The sequence below is a fragment of the Mercenaria mercenaria genome, chromosome 8 (assembly GCF_021730395.1).
Source record: "Mercenaria mercenaria strain notata chromosome 8, MADL_Memer_1, whole genome shotgun sequence".
Taxonomy (NCBI): Eukaryota; Metazoa; Mollusca; class Bivalvia; order Venerida; family Veneridae; genus Mercenaria; species Mercenaria mercenaria.
In genome coordinates, this window is record NC_069368.1 from 41,800,611 (window position 1) to 41,817,722 (window position 17,112).

The 17,112-nt window shown below is 35.2% G+C and overlaps 1 protein-coding gene across 3 annotated transcripts in view; it reads left to right on the plus strand.

The window, feature by feature from the left end:
- The first annotated feature begins 1,795 nt into the window (after positions 1–1,795).
- Positions 1,796–17,112, plus strand: part of LOC123566521 (repulsive guidance molecule A-like) — a 34,345-nt gene continuing 19,028 nt past the window's right edge. Inside the window, exon 1 of one of the 3 annotated variants that reach the window (XM_053549777.1) lies at positions 1,796–2,495. In XM_053549777.1, the coding sequence (XP_053405752.1) occupies positions 2,479–2,495 (17 nt within the window). In that variant the 5' untranslated portion in view covers positions 1,796–2,478. Of the gene's footprint in view, positions 2,496–8,882; positions 8,912–9,492; positions 9,614–17,112 lie in introns of those variants that run through there. The other 2 variants (XM_045360700.2, XM_053549776.1) reach the window with 2 other exon arrangements.

Consider the following 17,112-nt stretch of genomic DNA (forward strand, 5'->3'; position numbering starts at 1 on the left):
CAGACCAGCCTGCGCATCCGCGCAGTCTGGTCAGGATCCATGCTGTTCGCTTTCAAAGCCTATTGGAATTAGAGAAACTGTTAGCGAACAGCATGGATCCTGACCAGACTGCGCGGATGCGCAGGCTGGTCTGGATCCATGCTGGTCGCAAACCCACTATGTTGGTTTTCCCATGGCACGGCTAAATTATGTCTATGTAAGCTATTAGGTTTGTGAAATTCCGTTCTCTAAAATCTTCAAATGTGTGAATCTTAAGAATTATATAAACCTGTACGTTTGGAAAATTCTTTGAAATCTCTTACATATAAAACAAAATTGGTTATATTTGGTTCCTATGACAACCACAAAGATGAAGCCCATTATAAGGAATACAATGTCTAAACTTCTAATCATCAGTTTTTAACAAGATTTACAATAAAGGGAAGCTCATTATTCCATAACTTTTACTGACCGTGGTGGTCCTAGTTGCCTTCCCTGACGGTCCTTCTGAATTAGATGCTGTTGTGTGTGTGTGTGTATGTATGTGTGTGTGTGTGTGTTTTTTAATGAATCGTTTCAATTTTATGATCACTTTTTGGGTTTAGAGGTTTACCCCTTATTGGTAGTCTTTGTCTGAAATTGATGAAGAGTCAGATATTAAATTCCTTTTATTGATCTTTATTGTCGTAGTCACAATAACTGTAATCAATTTTGATTGATATTTTTCGAGATTTATAAGACTTATCTAAGAATGTATTTACGTGTATAGGTTTATTTTCTTTGTAGATTTAACAAATAATGCAAACCTTTGCAGATTTTTATGGATAAAATTTCATATTAAGCGTTATATTCAACCTTATGTTAATGAATATACAACAGAAATGTATCTAAAACACATATCTGAAATCGTTAACTTATTTGATCATTTGGGGAATGGTGTTTTATGCAGAGCGTGGGACCTGTTATTTTACACTTGTTTTCTATTATGGGGTGGTGCTAAGATGGTCCTGAACTCGGGGTGAAAATGGGTACGCAGTCACAACACTAGAACTTACTAGCACTGATTATTTTTATCTTAAAGCCATCCATACTTTGCTTGTTGTATTTTTAATCATTAAATTGAATTTTTAGTATCGTTGACGTTGCTTTATAGTGGCAAGCTAACTATTTTAAAGTCATTGATATTTTAAAGCGTTTCGAGTAATAGCAAAAATGTGGCCATCAGTTGTGTTTTGTTCTTAAATCCTGGTAAATGTGGGTACAAAACCTTTTAGAGCATATTTCGGCGAACATTTTGATCTACCCCTCTGTCTGAACTCGTATCATAAAATCTAACTTTATGTGAGGCGATGTTCATCAAATGTCTCCAGTTTCGTGTCGAACCATTCACTAATTTGTGCGAATAAAAAAGTAACAAATTTTTATACGTTGACATAATTATGCGGTACTGATTAGGTCTAAATGCACGTCACGATGACAAACGCTGCGATTCTCATATTTTTGTATAAAATTTAAATTTTGTAGTCGAGTGTATATAACCAGGTTAGCCTCGAGTTGGCAAGCAATTACTATAATCAGACTGGGGTGAATAAGTCGCAATATAAATGCAAATTTGAATAATTTTATACACCGGCTTCGTGAAAAATAACACTTACGTATTCCGGTAATGAACAAAAAAGCTATATAAACGTTAAATGTGCACTTCGTACCCGGGATAGTGAGGCTTGCGTGTCAACCAGGAGCTTGGATATTGACTTACAAATTTTATACTAAATATGTAAACAATATGTGTATTTTATATCAATGTAGTAAAGTTTTATTACCTCCGTATTACAAACACGCACTTGAAATTCAAATATCAAAGTTTTTTTCTTTATTTGAACATGTCTAAATATTCTATCAAATTTCTAGGATTAAATCCAACCGTTGACGAACGGTTTTATGTTAAAGCGAAACGAGGTTGATTTGAATTCATCTGAATAGCGTTTCACAAACTTAGATTTAAATTGTCTGAACGAAACTATCATTTTTATTCGATGGATTGTCGGTGCGTAGCAACAGTTAACTTAGTGTTAAAAATCTGAGTAGCGCATTATCATTAACTTTCAACGGCTGGATTTGTAGTGAACTTTTTAGCAGATATTTCATTTCATTTGTTTGTGAGCCTGCAACAGGATTTACATTTTATTGTCGCAGACGACATCCAATGATTTTTCCCGCGCTTGTTTTATCTACATCTACATGATAAGTGTTATAACAGGAGAATAATAGAAGAGGGTGCTGTTATTATTGATACAGCTCTAAAATATAATGTGCGATATATGTAGCTAAACTTACAGTGCAATAAACACGTCGTGAATTTTACTCCGACTGGAGTTCTTTAAAGTGTTAGATACTCGACTTATATTTTGTATTATCTTGAATCGAATGATAGCCGACGATTGGGATGATAACCACGAGATGATATTATGAGTTATTATAGATTTCGTCTGGACTGAAATGACTTTTATAACACTGTAAGTAAAATTTAATCTTCTTTTTTCTTTTCACTATCCTAAGATTATGGAATGAGATTTAGCTTTAATAATAGACTGAATATATTGTAGCTCTTTTATGGTACGGCAAAGAACTGATAAAAAAAAAACATGTTATCTTGTATAGGAGGATTTCTACTTCGATTTTTGAATTTCATGCATTGCTGTCACCTTCTAGTGAAATCTTGTATATGTATGTGCGTCAGACTGTCTGTTATTATATGCACGCATTTCAATAAAAATCAAGAAAATTAAACAGGCACAAAATGGAACGCATTAGCAGATACAACCCATCTCCAGTGACAACTCAATTCATTAACTCATTCGCGAAATGCACGTGAAGACACACACATACGCGGGTATTTAGTTATCCGGTATACATTGTATTATTTTATACGTATTTCTAACACGTTTCTGGTTTGAAACTGTTTAGATAGAGTAATGATTTGATGCATCATAAAGATGGTGATAATAATGTTGGTGATGATATCAAACATAAATATAATACATGCGCCATTAAGCTAGGAGAGCCCTGCTGTTTAATGGTCTGTTCCGTTGCGTTGTTAAGCAATCATAAAGGTTGAAATTGTGAGTAAATTACGCCTAACGGCCCAACAAAAGAAGGCCAAGGGTATAATAAAAAAGGAATAGCAAATAAGCAACTTCAGTGACAACTTGCAATGCTGTGTGTTTGATGAAGGCGTTATACCAGTAAAACTGGAGGTTATGGGTCCGAACTCAAATGAAGTCACTATCAATACCACTATCATATGACACAAGTACAGATTTTTCTCATCAAACAGACTGGAAAGCTAAAATTTATAAGTATTTACTATCTAGCTATTGAAGCCCCTTTTTATTGTATCGTTTTTTACTTTTTAATTTGCTAACATTCTATTCCCTATTTTTATTCACACTCTCTCTGTAGTGTTTGTTTACATTTCGTATTCTGTATAGTTTATAACTGTTGATCAATACGAGCTTTATTGACTATGAATGAGCAATAAATAAAACAGCTTTATGTATATTTTATAAAGCAAATGATATTTTCCCAAATTTAAGGTGCCTGCTAATGTTTCATCTTAAAGTGTTACCAAAAATCTGCCAATTACATTTTCTATTTTACGCCCTCTTTAATTGCCAGTTATTTTATTACCCTAACTGCACTTGAAAAAAAAAGTTGTGCGTTTGATTTCCACTACAAGTAATGAAAGGGAATGTGGGTGACAGACAGATTTCATAACATTACTGCCTAAAATGTCTTAAAGAAATGCTCTAAGAGCAAGCAACGGAATGTGGAGAATTGTGAAAAAAAAAATCATGTATTCTTTCGTTAAAACAAAATTACAAGATCGAGGGAAGAAAAAAAATTCAATGGGGTTTGTCATGTTTTCAATGTGTGTGTCTTCATTTCATTTCAGGATACCAAAAATGACTAACCAAAAAAAAAAGAATGTTGTTGCATATCATTAATGTGCCGCAAAAGATTATCATGTATTACGATGTAACTTCTACAAAATTTCAATTTCAGTTCCACTAGAATATATACAAAATGTATACATATATATCAAAAATTAAATACAGTTAAGAACATTTTTAACTCGTATCATTCGAACCTACAGACTAATTTCCCTATTATTGATAAACTTTTGCTTCCCAAATATTTGTAAAACACAGGGTTATGATATTGCCAGTAATTTCAAATAAAATGGGCACTTTTTAAGTCCGTGTGTTTTAAGTCCACTGTGCCCGTGATATCATATTATCAGTGAAATGTTAATGAACAATATATATATATATATATATATATATATATATATATATATATATTCTTTAAAAATGTTTGTATAACCATGTGTTCATTATATACTATTTTTGATTAAGTGTGGTTGACGGTTCTGTTTAAAGTTTGACTCGGTTATGCTCACAAGATTTTCTGCAAAGCCTAAAATAATGCCTTCGGAGACAATGTTGCTTTGAAAAAATATGATTTAATATAGTTCTTCGTTTTAAAAACAATATTTGTTTCAAACGTGCAGAACTACCTTAAAACATTCACTTAAATTGAATCATAAGTTGAACAAAGCCACCTCCTCGTATTGAAATTGTGTTGGCAATCAAATTTAATAGCATACATATTTCCTGATAATCTTCAGCAGTTTTCAGAACAGTTCAATTCTGTTCACATTTTCTTTAAACCTTTTTGATATTAAAATTATGTAGTTCAGACAATTAGCAGTCATTCAGAGTGTATTAGACCTAATATATGTGACCATCGATCTTAACTCGACTTCCCTTTTATACAGGGGATGAAACTCTGTCATAAACTATAAACGTAAGTTACTTTAATAACGAAATGCTTCGGCATTTTAGATGGCACATGTGGTTTATTAATTAAACATGGAGCAAGAACATAAACTCGGAAACATATAATTTATCTATTCTATCTTGGAAACGGCGCGTACAAAGCGGACATCTGTGAATATAAAAACACATAATAAATGTGTCTTAGAGTGCTAGAGCTGAATTATCTCGACCATTATCGAACATTTATTTTTTGTTGTTGCAAATTATGGAACGCATAAAAACATTTATTTTTCCTCATGAGTTTGCCGTATAAAAACTATGTGGTGTGGTAGTAGTAACAACAAAATATGTAGATCTAATGGTTTGTATATGAGAAATGAATTTAAAATAAAGTAACAAACATTAAATAAAAAGATGCAACCTAATACAGAGTTTAGTGGTTCAAAGAAGCGCAAATGCAGTTGTGCCTAACGTATCTAGAATCACAAGAGACAGAAAAATACAACTTAGCACTTGTACACTATACGTGGCAAGAAATACGAATTATGTATAGAACCAGAAATGGCATAAAAATACGATTTATTAATGGTACTATAACTAAACTGAAAAAATACGAAGTGTATATAGCCGCAAATGTCACAAAAATACGACTTATCAACGGAACTATTTATAATCACGTGACAAGAACGAATTATCCATAAAACAAATACGCCAACTAATCAACAGCTCCACACGTAACACGTGAACTGTACTTGATACAAACTGAAAATATGAAATGTCTATAGACCTATTCGTGACGAAAGAAAACCGACTAATTAAGAAAACTGTAGTGACAAGAACTAAAAATAAATACGCATTTAGTGACACAAACATACGACGAATCAGCAGAACTAAGTACGAATATCTGTTTAAATAAGTACGAATATCTATAATACATACGAATATCTATAATACATACGAATATCTATAATACATACGACATACGAATATCTATAATACATACAAATATCTATAATACATACAAATATCTATAGAACTTAAAGTGAAATCAAAATTCGACTAATCAAGAGGAATGTTGGGGAAATATAAATTATGGATCTTCGCTCTAATCCATTGTAAGTAAAATACCAAAGGCGCACGCTCGATTTTTTTTAATATTCCATATAAATGCAGTATTCCCAATTTTGCAAGAGTGAATGACCATGATGACTAGAGTATTAATTCGTTTTCGGAGTGTAGGCTTCAATTAATTTGTACATTTATCCAGTCAAACAGCGCGTGCAAATACATGTATTTAGCATGAGTACATGGCGCATATATATTTCATTTATTTAGATATTTATTGATCGATTTTCACGCAAATCTCCAAATGTTATAAAAGTTGGTATCGCCTCATGCTTCCACTTCATTATTTTCTGATTGGTTTAAAGGAGGTATTTGGTTTATAATTTTTATTTCGTAAAAATCATCAGAATAGACTTGCGCTACTACTGTATATGGCTAGTTTTGATGCTTAAAATGCTGTATCACCGTTAAACTTTGAATTTACCGCATCCGAGCGAAATAAAGACTGAACTGGCGCCAAACAGCACGCAAGGTTCTGACTTCACATCCTAATAACATGGAAATGAAACTATGGTACATGGAATCTTAATCCTTATATCCTCAAGAATCTTCCAGCTAAAGTGTCCCGAAAATTGTAAAAACGATCGTTTTATTGACTCTTTTCCAAATTTGGCAAATAATGACTATTTCCATAATAGAAGCATCTGCCTCTAAAAAATTGATAATTTATGACTCATTGACAAGCAAATCTTTCGAGACCTGTTAATATTTCTTCTCCTAATATGAAGAAATTGCCTGTTCTCGGTTTCTGGAGAATGTTATTCCATCAAATTCATAAAGCTATAAAATTACGTTATGAGCAGTTACGGAAACCAATTTACAGAATAATAAGTTGGAGTTAAAATTCACGAATAAAAGCAATTCTCTTGAAATGAATAAAATACAAATTGAAAATACCATATGCGTGCAAAGACATTAACAAATAGCTTCTGGTATGTTATAAGGAATAGATAAAAAAAATGCTTCTAAGATCTGAGGCCCGTCATTTGCATGGTTGTAAATGATTTAAATTTTTTTTGTTTTATTGGTGTGGGGTTAGGTCTCACCAGGAGCTAATGCCATTCATAGATTATATAAATCGCCGGCCCATAGTTCGTGCTATATGACTTGTCTCTATTCAGCACATGTTTACTGGGCTTATAAGTCAAAACGTGAAAAATAATTTCTGGATTTATGTAATAAACACTGATTGAATGGCTTTCCTTGTTCGAACCTCGGTTCAACAGACTGAACTGTTGAACTGCAAGCATTCAATATTAACAGGTCGAGAAATAAGCGGAAATATTGCCCGACATTAAGAGAACGAGTGTATATTTCTTGATGCAATGTTAATAATCTTTTTATTACATGCATATCTACATATGAATATTTATTAATATTATGAATTTGTTCAATAGTCTGAATAAAATTGACAATAGTAACCAAAATAAAATAGTGCAACGACACACAACAAAATGACGTCACGCATCCATTATGAAATTCAGACGTCAGTAACTTAACGGAGAACAAAAATGAGTGTGTAATAAGTGTATAATATGAACTTATCTTCAGGGTGTAAATCTCCACTTTCTGGGCATTATTTTTATATTCATGGATAAACACCGTTATTAAACTGGGTTTAAGTCACTTTAACGGCAGCATTTCTGTATACCCTGTTGCAAAGGCAAGTATGTACTGTAGGTTCGCTCTCTTTTTTTTTTAAAGAAAAAAATATCTCCATTAAAAATATCAGATTATATTATGTAACGTTTGGTTCTAAATTTAAACCGATTTATTCACGTTAGGTGTATGTACTGGCCATGTACATCAACGTAGAATTCAGCAAAATGCTTAAAACTTTGGTACCAAACATGATATAATTTGATTAAAAAAGAGATTTTTTAAGAGTTGCGCACTTCCATTTAAAACAGACTATAGATATAACGGTCAATTATTATTTCGAAGGTTGTAGGACACAATTATGATTCATATACATTATAATTTTATTTGCAAATCAAATAAATAATTTTGTAATATTTTGAACTATTAAGGATGACACAGGTTATCATGTAAGATACGGAATCTTGATGGTGCGGGTCCTGCAATGTGGATTAACAACATTTGTAGGGAAAGAACTAGATTAAATACTCATTGAAGATTACGCTCGTTCCCACACATTTTTTCACCTTTTAGTATTTTTTCTAAATTTATAAAATTTATAAAATTGTGTGCATGGAACGCCGCACAATTCTGGACTTAAAAGGGATGTCAGCTGGCTTTTGTAGATAACTTGTTTCCGGCAACCCTAATTTCTAGTAATTCAAGGGCGAGTAGGGAACCTGAAGCTCCACTGTTAGAATGCTTTCCTGGCTTATTATATACGCAGAAAACATACGAAGTTTTTAATATTGAAATGTCATTAGAGAACATATATCACAGAAGGATGTAAAAAACTTGCTCTTTGGGTAATGAAATGTATGTTTTGGGATAATGTCACGATAACCTGCACCCTGAGGCTGGGCCTCAACAAATGTTTGAAAGTGACGTTGAATTCGCCACCTTTTTTTCCATTTTGACAGTAATGCGAAAACAATACCAATTTGTACGAAAATAACACATCTTAGCCTCATAACTTTCGCTCACATATGATTACCATCAGACATAATTCATTTTTCATATGGGAATCTTCTCGTGCGATGTTCACGAGCAGATATTTTGTTATTCCCCACGGGTCGACCCTATGGTCTATCAATCATAAGAAAACGGAGATGAGTTTCGCAGCCTTCCAAACCGACAAGAAAACTTTGAAGACTCTCGTGCCAGGCTTGTATTGAAACATGATCACAGGACGTTAGAAACCTTCAAACAAGACAACATCAGGATAATTTATAAAAGTTATGTGATTTTCATGATTCATGGTCCCTGTTTGCATCTCGCCGGTGAATAGATTTATTGTTATGTGTAGGCCTATATATGTCAATTCCAAGGTAATGAGTTTTTCATTTTCGTTTGCTCAAATTGGTTGCGTAAAGTAGTTTAAGTTTATTATAGGTCATTTTGGTACAAGAATGTTAGTTAAATTGTTTATTTGTGTAGAATGACAGCTTAAAATTGTACACCCGCTGCAAGTAAATGCTGTTAATAACATGCGAGCTGTCACGTCAAAAAGTACCATCTCTTAGACAAAACGTCGTTAAAATATAATTGTCATTCAATGAGTTAAGTTTTACACTTTTATTGAAAAAGGAACTTGAATTACGTAGGCTATAAGGATTCATTTTATTCACTTTATTACACAGAAAAAAAGATCTTTTATTTTTGAATTCTGTATTTCGATTGTCCTTATATGCTTGTAGGAATTCTTTATATAAAATGAGGCTTGTAAAACAGTCTAACCTGCGTTGTATTGGAGTATATTTGTAAAATATGACACTTTCAGTCTTGAAGGCTAATATATAACTAGACGTTGCCTGTGCATGCTTCAAAGCTATCGTGTTGCAAACGGAGTTACTTCCCTTCTCGCCACTCCGCCATTTGCAACGTCATATACAGACGACATGTTTATTTACGGTAGATGTGAATAAGGAACGAAATACAAAGGTTCTGAGTTAAGACCAGTCTAAAAGATTGAATCTAAATTATTTAGAACCACATAGCTTGCGTACCATAATGCTCAGTTTGTCTTATCTGTAAGTAGAAAAATCTAATGTAGATCTACGCTGGATGGGCATCAGACATTAGTTTTTCATTTGCTCAAATTGGTTGCGTAAAGTAGCTCTAGTTTAAGTTTACTATACAGTAGGTTTTTTTGGTACAATTGTATGTTTGTTAAATTGTTTATTTGTGCAGAATGACAGGTTAAAATTGTACACCCGCTGCAAGTAAAATTTAGGGCTGTAACGAGTATCCGAGTACTCGGATATCCACAAGTTTGACCAAAAGTTCGAGTACGGATATTCGTCATTGTCAAGATCGTTGGATCGCGATCTTTTTCATTAATACATGCAATATGTATAATTCTATCAATAAAACTGAATTAAAGCCACATTAAACGTCTTTAATGAATTTTCTTGCACATCTAAGACGGTTACGCGTTGTCAGATTCTAAACCGGATGTAAACAAATGTCTTAGGTAGAGTTAGAATCGGTCTTATATTCGAACTAAAATTACTATGAAATCTGTCAAAACAGTGAATAAACATTTATCATTTAAGTAATTAAATTCAATAAAAAGTTAGATACGAAATCCCTGTTCAAAAAAAATAAAATTTTCTCATAAAAAAATACGGAACTGTTACTAAATAGTGTGATATTAATGACCGACGTCATATCGTTATCTGCAAGAATGGCCGAACATTACAAAAGTCCACCCGTGAAACCTGACTTTAATTAATGAGAAAAACATTAAACATAGGTCAAAACTATTAAACTGAGCACCATGAGAACTGCAAATTTAGATTCCATAAAGAAAAAAGTACAAAAATAACAGGCTTGCATTTTTGTATCATTATAAGTTGTTGCTGATGATCCGTGGTTCGATCTGTGAATCGTAAGCCCCGACTCGCGGATCGGATCGGATCGCCACTTGTCTGACGATCCACAGCCCTAGTAAAATTAAATGCTGATAACATGTGAGCTGACATGTCAAAAAGTGCCATCTGTGGCAACGTTAAATGTCGCAACGCCGCTAAATGTCGCAACTACCGTTAAATGTCGCAAGATTGACGTTAAATGTCGCAACCACCGCTAAATGTCGCAAAATCGTCTGCCGCTAAATGTCGCACCTCTAACGTTAAATGTCGCAAAAATTTTCCCATCGTTATATGTCGCAACACCAACGCTAAATGTCGCACAGCAAAATAAGGTAAGTTAAACAGTCTTTACAACTTAGAGATAAGACTGGGTAATGCATGCTTGATTTGGGGAGGGCTGAATTGACCTTTCACTCTAATCTGCACGTTTGCTTTTCAGTGGTTCCGCACCATACATACGTTATATATTTCATATCTAACGGCTTGAGCACTACCGCAGTACCAGATTTATTTCAGGTCTGAACTATGTAATTCTATGGAGTCCTGTTTAGCTCATGAGACATTAAGCTCGCGCTCCGTATTGTCGCGCGTTGTATCGCATGTCTTTAGTCGACCTGAATTCCGTTACATAACAGGCCGGGGGCCAGAAATTGTTGATGGAGGATGGGAGGTAGGGAGTGGGGGCGGGGGCACCAGTATAAAACAAAAGCGTCACCGGCGACGTGCGGTAGGGTTCCTCTGTCCGTATTTGTGGGAAAGTTTTTTATATACCGGTATGAAATGTTGGCCTGTGGTGCATTTTTGTTTATTTTTAGGTAAGTACTATAGGGGCACTTCCCTTATTTTAGGTGGTTAGGGTCTTTTCTCCATTGACAATTTTGAAATACAAGTATGGAATGCTGGACTTTTATTGCAGGTTTTGTTCAAAATTTCGGTGTATGGGAGGGGTTATCCCTGTCATTTTCGAGGGCTCAGGGTCTCTCCCCGGGAAAGTTCGAAAACCAGGTATAAAATGGTTGCCTTTAGTGCATTGTTTTTCTTAATTTTAAGGTACTCGAGGGGTACTCCCCCCATTTTAAGGGGTCAAGGGTTCTTCCCCCTGAGGAACTTTGAAATATAAGTATAAAATGTTCGCCTCTGTGGCGTTTTGGGTCTACATTTTGAGAAAATATTATTTCCAAAATAGTTGGGTGCAACTTTGATGAGTATAAGTCACTAGTAAGCCAACAAGGGTGGGGTTTGGGGTTGGGGGAATCGGCTCGGGCAACAATCCAGGCCTGTACACAACAGGATGTTCAACTACGCGACACGAAGACTGTGTTTTGTACCAGCTGTAGAAAACGAAGATTTTCTATTAATCAGCCATGGGTTCTATTTCTTTGTTTGGAGGTTTACATTTAAAGTCATAAAGTAACTATTAAGCGGAGAAAGATCCTATGTGGCCCTCTGTACATTCTTTCAGGTAAAGCGGAAATTTTGTATTATTTTACTTTTAGTCTCTTAAAATTGTCTGGTTTAGTCTCATTCCCCTCATTATCCTACTTTTCCGCCTACCCACACATAACCACCCCCCCCTCTCTCTCTCCCCCCCCCCCCCCCCCCCCACTCTTGAAAAATGTAAATATTTATATTTTTTATTAATTTGTTAATTGTCTTGGTACTGTGTGTTTGTGTCTTAGATGTCTGTGTCGTTATTCACCCCGTTCCACACCCATACCCAACCCCCACAAACATACAACACTATTACTAAATCGTATTTAGTTAGAAGAAACCTCAGAATATTTCTGTCCTAAAACACTGGCCCTATTACAAAATAATTTCACAAATATTTTTCTTGCGTGACTGTTCACGCAAGGTGTGGAACTCAGGTGAGCGATCTAGGACCAACAAGGCCCTCTTGTTGCTATACGTAACAGCACTTATCATTAAGATAATTATTTGTATTACATAAACCTGTTAATTTTTCTTCCCTCAAAAAAGTAAATATACACAAGGAAATTGATAGCATAGTGTCAAATAGGAAGTGCGACATTTAGCGTTGGTGTTGCGACATATAACAGTGGGCAAATTTTTGCGACATTTAACTTTAAAGGTGTGACATTTAGCGGCAGACGATTTTGCGACATTTAGCGCTGGTTGCGACATTTAACGTCAACCTTGCGACATTTAACGGTGGTTGCGACATTTAGCGGCGTTGCGACATTTAACGTTGCCACACCATCTCTTGGATAAAACGTCGTTCAAATATAATTGTCATTTAATGGGTTAAGTTTTACCCTTTTACTGAAAAAGGAACGTGAATTACGCATAAGGATTTATTTTATTACGTAGAAAAAAAAATATCGTTTTTTTTTTTAATTCTGTATCCAGGATATTTCGATTGTCCTTAATATGCTTGTAGGAATTCTTTATATAAAATGAGGCTTGTAAAACAATCTAACCTGCGTTTTGTTGGAATATATTTGTAAAATATTACACTTTCAATCTTGAAAGCTAATATATAACTAGACGTTGCCTGTGCATGCTTCAAGTGTTGCAAACGGAGTTACTTCCCTTCTCGCCACTCCGCCATTTGCAACGTCATGTACAGACAACAATCGCATGCTTATTTACGGTAGATGTGAGTAAGGTCATTGGGCATCAGACAAAGTTGCCACTCAAGTGTCTCCCTTTAGTGTTTGCTCTTTGAATAGGCTATTGACTAACTCAGGAAGGTTTCAAGTGATCTTTGTACTCTACACTGTGCGAAATTCTCCGACATTTTATCCTGAATATGTGACCACAGACACTTAGGGTCTGGAACCAATCTGACTGAAGTACTTGATCTTCTAAACGAAGATCTGAGAACGACCCATTCACATACGTCTTGAACTCACGGTCTTCTGTATATTTTGGATTTCCAGCATTGCTATTTTTTTTTAACCAATGAGACGACTTGTTAGAATGTCAAAGAGTAAGAAAAATGTGCAGTTTTTCCCGGGGCTCGAACTCGGGACCCCTCGATTACTAAGCAAGTGGCCTACTGGACTGAGCTAACCGGCTATCTGACTTTTCCGACAAAGAATTCTAAATATCAAAAGACAAGGCTACAGGTAATTTGCAAAATTTTGTAAGTTAAGCTTGATTGGCTAGCAAAAGGGTCGTCAGAACGGGGCTATGAATAGGTCGTTCTCAGGTCCTATGTAGCGTAATAGGAGATGTACTTTAGTCAGATTGGACCTGGAACCTCCACCCCCTCCAGCCCAAACTACTACGCACCTGTACATTTTTATTCATGTATTTTTAAGCTAGTGGGAGATTATATATTTCATAAAATTAGTTCAAATAAATCTAACCTTGTTTGTGTGATTAGAGTCTGGGTCTGGATATATACAATGACGATGATTAAAAATATACAGGTGCGTAGCAGTTTGGGCTGGAGGGGGTGGAGGTTCCAGACCCCAAGTGTCTGTGTATGTGACAATAGTCAATACACATTATACAGTACAGGCTGTGTTTGAAGGGTAATTTACTGCATCATGATTCAAGCTTTCGAGTAGTTTGATCCACAGGAATCATATGGGTATCAAATTCTTTTTATGCTCCCACATTTCTTTGGGGGCATATAGCGTTGTTGCTGTCCGTATACATACATCCAGAATTTTTGTGTGTCTAACTTCTCCCACACTAGATCTATTAGCCTGATTTGCTTCAATCTTCACAAATGAACAAGTTTGATGTGCAGATGACCATACAGGAATGCTGTGACTATTTTTACCTCAGTTATGGCTCTTTGATAGAATATAGAGAAAAATCTGGTGTGTCAAACACTATTGAAAGTATGTGCTTGAAAGTTTCACAGATCAATGACCTTGATGTAAATGCCATAAATAATGAACTTTTTTTCTATGGTTATTTTTTTCTAGAATTATGGCCCTTTCTTAATTTTACAAAATATGCCATAGTCATATAGTGAAGAAATTTGGTGTGTTCAACTTCTCATACACCAAAGTCCTTTTAAAGGAATGGATTTAAAGTTGCACAGATGCAAAACCTTGACTGAATTTTACCATATCAAGGAGGTGCAAGCAGTATGTGTGTGTGTGGGGGGGGGGGGGGGGGGGGGGGGGTGGTGTGTGGGGGGGGGGGGGGGGGGGGGGGGGGGGGGGGGGGGGGGGGGGGGGGGGGGGGGGGGGGGGGGGGGGGGGGGGGGGGGGGGGGGGGGGCACTGTGTCCTATGGACACAGTTCGATTTTTATTATGAATACAAAATATAAAATTTCTTCCTATATTTTATTTTCTGCTTCTGTTATCTCAGATATTTGTTATAGGTATATGCATATTGGATTAGCATTTATAAAAAGAAGTATTAGGAATCCATTGTTTTTATTTGTAATATTTTTATATGGCTCTGAATCGATGTATTAGTTCATGTGCATCACCAAAAGTACTGCTTTTCTAACCGCTTTGCGACCAGCATGGATACAGACCAGCCTGCGCATCCGCGCAGTCTGGTCAGGATCCATGCTGTTCGCTTTCAGACCGTATTACAATTAGAGAAACCGTTAGCGAACAGCAAGGATCCTGACCAGACTGCGCGGATGCGCAGGCTGGTCTGGATCCATGCTGGTCGCAAAGCCATTATGTTGGTTTTCCCATGGCGTGGCTCATCTATGTATGTTTTAACATAAAATTAAAAGCACTGTGGTATTATTACCACTCATATTCAAGTTAAAATATTGCATACAAAATTTTCTTGAACGTTCTGTAAACCAGAATTTTATACAGAGAAAAAAGTTTTGGTGACCCTCAGTCTTGCAAAATAAACTGCAGAAAGTCATAAAACCTCATGCTATGGATTTGAGATCTGTCAATTTATAAAGTATTGCAACAAAAAGCAGCGTTTTAGCAGACATATTAATCTTCCATAAGGCTGAAAATTTATGTTAAACACATATAGTTATATAATGCAGCTGTCCAAATAGAGAATATATGCATTATTATATGGTTTTCAAGATTGCACTTGTACAGTACAATAATTGGTCCTTTGAATATAGTATGAGGAACTAAGATTCTTTAAAAAAATCTGTGCAGTGCTTAAAAATGATTTTCTCAAAAATCCCTACGCACAGCCAAAGTTGTTTGTTTCGCATGTATAGAACTGTTTTCTTTATTTCCCATAATGCAAGTGTTAAGTGTAAATATGATATACACTACCATATCATTTTTTACTGAGTTCGTAAGTAGCCTTCCGTGGATTTATGTAGTTTCAACGGAAGGGTAGACTGCTGTCGTTAGCCAAATCTTCTTATATATTATAATACTGGCCAGTTTTAGAGGGTCAAACCCAGTATCAACCACTTGTTTTCAGTCTAACCATTGACCCTTCACAGAAATACAGGGATGGGGATCACCACGAAACCACCTTTAAACCGAAGAAAACGTTAGAGTATAGTGGTTACTTGTCATTCCTCGAAAATATTAGGGGTCATTAAGGGCATACATTTTTTTCCTTCAGTGTCTTGCTTTTTTATTTGTCTGGATCATTCCCATTGTTTAAATGCTGGCAACTGAAAACTACCCTGCAAAGTTCAATATTAAGCCTTTGGCATTTAGACTGGAATTATCTAAAAACGTCAAATTTGACACGAAAATGTGTATTGCAAACATAGATGATTGATCATGTACAGACTTAGATTGCAAATCAACATCTCTCGTCACCCAGATACAACTGAAATACCAGGAGCAACAAATTGGTTTCATTTTCAACGTTTTCATTTCACTAGAGAGCTGAATCCTGCGAGAACTGGTAGACTTCCGTCGCCTCTATAGCTCTTATGTAAATATAATTCGTCAATGTGAATGATAGAAAAACACCGTGCTGGCACTTTCATTGTTTTTTCGACACATATTTCAACACTTACGTTCACCATTTTTTTCTCTATATTCTGGGTGAAATTTACGAGTATTTCTGTTAGGCAGTGGTTTCAGATTCCGTTCATAATACTAAACCTGTTATTGATTCACTCTGTTATAAGTAAGTGGTATGACATTTGTGATCAACAGTACAGTCCTGTAAGTACCGGTAGTGCCATAAAGAAAACTGATTTGATACATTCAAATCAGAGTGTCCGAAATAAATGTGGTCAGTCTGATGTTTGATATGAACAAAAATTTTAATTCAAATACTGCTAGATATCAACAGTGGATATTTTTCAATTGTGATATTTGTAATCTGATTGTCCAGTCAAGAAAGAATTTTCAGACGTAGGTGTAAAATTGACAAAGATATTCTGACTAAACAATTCACAGTAGCACTGGTAAGATAGCACTTCAATTTCCCTGAATTTGGAAGTCTGAAAATTAAACGTGAAATTTTAAATTTTAAGACATTTTTTATCTCCTTTCTGTCTACAGATTGACCAGAATTTGTTATCTGTATAAAAGTGTTGTCTGGCGCGGATGGGACAGTGAGAAAATGGCATTGCTTTTAAGAAAAATAAGCATCATTTTATAAAATTAAATATTGCCCTTTAAAGGAGGCAAAACGAACGTTTACAAAATCCAGTTAAACTTACAGTTCTACTCAAGGCAAAAAGAAAGTATGCTGCCGGTTAAATATGTATTAAAGTTATAATTGCAAACGCGTAGTTACGCTGAACTACTAATCATTTGGG